Source organism: Camelina sativa, chromosome 11 (assembly GCF_000633955.1).
Source record: "Camelina sativa cultivar DH55 chromosome 11, Cs, whole genome shotgun sequence".
Classification (NCBI taxonomy): Eukaryota; Viridiplantae; Streptophyta; class Magnoliopsida; order Brassicales; family Brassicaceae; genus Camelina; species Camelina sativa.
Window position 1 is genome coordinate 38,415,849 of NC_025695.1, and position 3,942 is coordinate 38,419,790.

General features: G+C 35.3%; 1 protein-coding gene across 1 annotated transcript; it reads right to left on the reverse strand.

Moving 5' to 3' along the window:
- Positions 1,815-3,703, reverse strand: LOC104725482 (PCTP-like protein). The gene is made up of 4 exons (XM_010444149.2): positions 3,537-3,703; positions 3,195-3,453; positions 2,339-2,653; positions 1,815-2,243 (listed from the first exon to the last, which is right to left on the reverse strand). Exons 1-4 carry the CDS (start codon positions 3,566-3,568, stop codon positions 2,121-2,123), a joined length of 729 nt encoding a protein of 242 aa, XP_010442451.1. The 5' UTR covers positions 3,569-3,703; the 3' UTR covers positions 1,815-2,120.

Below are 3,942 nucleotides of genomic sequence, written 5' to 3' on the forward strand. Positions count from 1 at the left end.
CCAACATAGTCCTAAACCAAACAACCAGCATAAGTCAGACCATAAAAACAAGCGACTAGAACATCCTTCTCTTCATCGCCTTGATTTCACGACCATACTTTGCTTTTACCTGCACTATAATACATATGAGATGCGTGAGTATTTTATAAGCAATCAAATGAGACAATCCTTCTACCTACTAAGCTATACACACAAGTAATCGAGATAACTCTAACCATCAAACAACAATCAACAAACAAACCAGGACAACTGCATCGACCGACACCAACCACTATATCGACCGACACCAACTGGGGTTGCATCGACCGATGCAAGACTCATCTTCATCCCGATGTTTTTAGTTCAAATTGTGATGTTCTCGCATTGCATCGACCAATGCACAAGTGCTAAAGACAAGCGTAAGTTTCAGAAGCAGCTACCTAAAATCCAATAGTAGTTTCTAACAACACCAACTGAGGTTGCATTGACCGATGCAAGACTTATCTTCATCGACCGACACCAACACTGCATCAGTCACAATCGATACCTCCGCATGGCATCAACCGATGTTTTTAGGTCAAATTGTGCTGTTCTCGCATTGCATCGACCGATGCACAAGTGCTAAAGACAAGCCTAAGTTTCAGAAGCAGCTACCTAAAATCCAATAGTGGTTTCTAACTATCAAGTGAAACAGTGTCTCTGTTTTTGGAGTATTAAATAATGCAAGGAAGCAACCGTTTGATTTATCAACCACCTCCTCTTTGTGATACAATCTTCCAAAGTTTGTTACAAGTTACGTACTTGCTTCGACGCGCCTTTATTTACCAGGAAACAAAAGATGTGATCCACTACATAGCAATAATAATTTAAAGAACAAGTCAGAGAGTGAGAACAGTAGAAAACAACACACAGCTTTAGAAGAAGTTGCTTCCAATCAGATCATAATAAATAAACATGACAACAACGCACGGGTTGGGATTAAGAGAACCAAATCACTTTAATGACCGGCGTGAAAGGCAATGGAGGCAAACTCAGGCTCTAGACCATCATATGCATGGAGAAGTATACTTTTTGGGCGAGAGTTACTGGAGAAGGGTCTGCTGAAGTCGATTGGCAATGGAGCTCACACAAGTGTATGGATGGATAAATGGGTTTTTGATGATGTTCCACGAAGACCTTTTAACAAAGAAAGAACAATGGACCTCAATCTAAATGTGTCATCTCTTATAACGGAACAAGGGGAGTGGAATGTCCAGTTACTATCTCAATTGTTTCCTCCTCTGATGTTATAAGAATTAGGTCCTTTCCTCTGCAATCACGGTTACAAGACAGAGAAGTATGGGCATACTAAGAATATAAAAAAATTAATAAAAAACAACTATTGGCTATATTGTACATTATTTTGTAAAAATAATATATAACATGTATTTATTAATGTATCCATATATAATAAACTAGTAAATATAATAATTAAAACTACTAAAATCTGAACAAATGCTAACACACACATTTAATTTTAATTTTAAAACAAAACAGAATTAAAAAAATTTGTGACGATGTATAAATATTAGTTAGATTGGTACTAGAAGCCTTCAATTTTTTTTTTTTTTTTTTGTCAAATCTCCTTCAAAAATTTTCTATTAAATGTTTTTTTAACGAGAATCCTTTGAAATTTCTTCTAATCATACTTATATTAAACCAAAATTAATTTACAAAAGATACCTCGCGGGCGGCTCACAGATTTTTATCTAGTTTATCTAATTTAATTTCTCTTCCATATCTTGTTATCCACCTAATCGTTTCTTTATACTTAAAAAAAAAAAAAAAAAAAACTCTTTACATGAATAGCAAATGTATTGGCGTTGTCTTAAGATGTTCTCCTTTTAGGAGAGAAAAAAAAAAGTGGGAAAAACAACGTGATAAAAGAAACATATAATTGCAATAAAATGATAACTCCAATGTTCTAATATAGTATAGTCGTCACTCTAGCCTCCAGAGAGGGGCCGGGTTTAAGGTTTATTAATAGAGTAGAAAACTAACGAGGGAAGAGTAGTTGGCCTTTTAATTATGATCATTTAACCCTTTTGTAAAAATATGTATACATAAAAAAATATATATATAAGAAAAAAAGAGAACGAGGGCTAAGGAGGAGGGAGAGAAGGTAGAGAAGCTTGAGCAAGCTTTCTAAGGTTATCAATAACCATTACTAGCTTTGTGTTTAGTCTGTTCACAAAACACTTTGGCAACCATCCTATGGGATCCAACTGTAAAAAAAAAGTAAAAAAAGAACATATGTTAATGAAATTAAAGACAAAAATAAATAAAGGAAAAAAGAAAAAGGAGGAAAAGTTTATAAGACCTGAACAACATAAGTAATCATGCAAGAGCTATCGTCAAGCTTCTCCAAAACCCATCCTGACTCAACCAAAAACCCTCTAATGGAGTTGTTTTTCTTTTTCTTTGTTGGCTCCAATCCTTCTGCCATCTCCTTTGGTAACGACGCAACCGCCACCACGAGGGTGCCATCTTGCATGGTCTCACGTCGTTCGTAGACAATGAACTCTCTATTCCTAAAGAGCGGTTTCGAGTTTTCCCCAAACCTTAAACGGATAACACTTAGATTCTCATCTATGTTTCTAATATGTGTTGCTTCCACTAGGTCGCCTTCCCATTGCTGTCAATTTCACCAATAATCATTATTATTATAACTCCAATTATTAATAAAGTAGGTAATAAACCTACCATGTGCTAATTTAAATTAAAACCAACAAAAAAACCTACCATGTGTTAATTAAAAACAAATACAAACTTTCTATATCTATAATTAAATTATTTCTAACAACTGATCTAATGTATAATTTCTAAAATTTATTGAGTAACTAATATATTTAATATAAAAAAAACTATTTTTATTTACAGTATATACACTTAACTTTTACCTCTACTTTATTCCATTTTTAAAAGCTATTTTATGAATCATCATTTTCCATAATTTTTATTAAGAAATAAACAAGTAAATACAAAAATATAGTTCTAGTTACATCAGCTAACGATCGAGAATGATTTGAAAAATATTTTCTTGAGTCCTAAATATGTGAATATGTCTCTTAGTGTTTGCAGCATCGTTTTTATTTGAGGACATACATATAATTGAGCGTATTGTGTAAAAAAAAAAAAAAATTGCATATTGGGGGGGAAGCATTAAGAAATCATACCTTGGCTGCGTCGATGGCATTTGCAACTTTGACGAACTGGTCTGGAGAGATTGATGTAAGGATCCTACGGCTTCTAAACGAGTGGAGCGATCCAGTGTCGCGTTTTGAAATCTCGACACCGTTTGGGTCATGCCTCACAACTTTCCACCCATTAGACGCGTTCCCAAAGCGTCCGGCCTCAGACGAAGATAAGAGCTCTTGGATGCAGCTCTCACTCGCGAACCTCACATACCTTCTCAGCGACTCCTCGCTCACCGACCTAACAGTATAGCATTTCTTGTTTTCATATAAGCTACAATTAGAGACATATCTATTATTTGGAACATGATTGTTATTACGTACCAGGAGGAGCTGGAGGGGGGTGGACCGCTCATGTTGTATAGAGGAAGAGTGAGTGATCCGGAGGGTGTGAAGACTTATGTTGTGGCGCTCTTGCATTTTTAAGTCATGGATTTGGTTGAGAAAGAAAGAGACAGAGTTGAAAGCAGGATAGTGGGTAAGTGGGACAATGAGGGAGAGATAGCACATGCAATGACTAGTGGGAACTGAAATCATTATACATCTTCCTCTTACTCAAAATCATTCTTGAAAATTACAAATTTCTATACATTTATATATGTGTGTGTTTTTCAAGTTGGATTAGTTTACGAATTTTATTTTCATTTTTTTTTCTAATTATCCGAAAGATTTTGGATCCGTAGGCACGCACGCACCATTCCTTCGGACAGGAACTAGCAGTTCAATACCA

Coding starts and splice junctions, on each gene's coding strand:
- LOC104725482 (XM_010444149.2), bottom strand. CDS start 3,568: ATGAGCGGTCCACCCCCCTCCAGCTCCTCCTG. Junction 2,654..3,194: donor ATGCCATCGACGCAGCCAAG/GTATGATTTCTT, acceptor TGAAATTGACAG/CAATGGGAAGGCGACCTAGT. Junction 2,244..2,338: donor TGATTACTTATGTTGTTCAG/GTCTTATAAACT, acceptor TTTTTTTTACAG/TTGGATCCCATAGGATGGTT.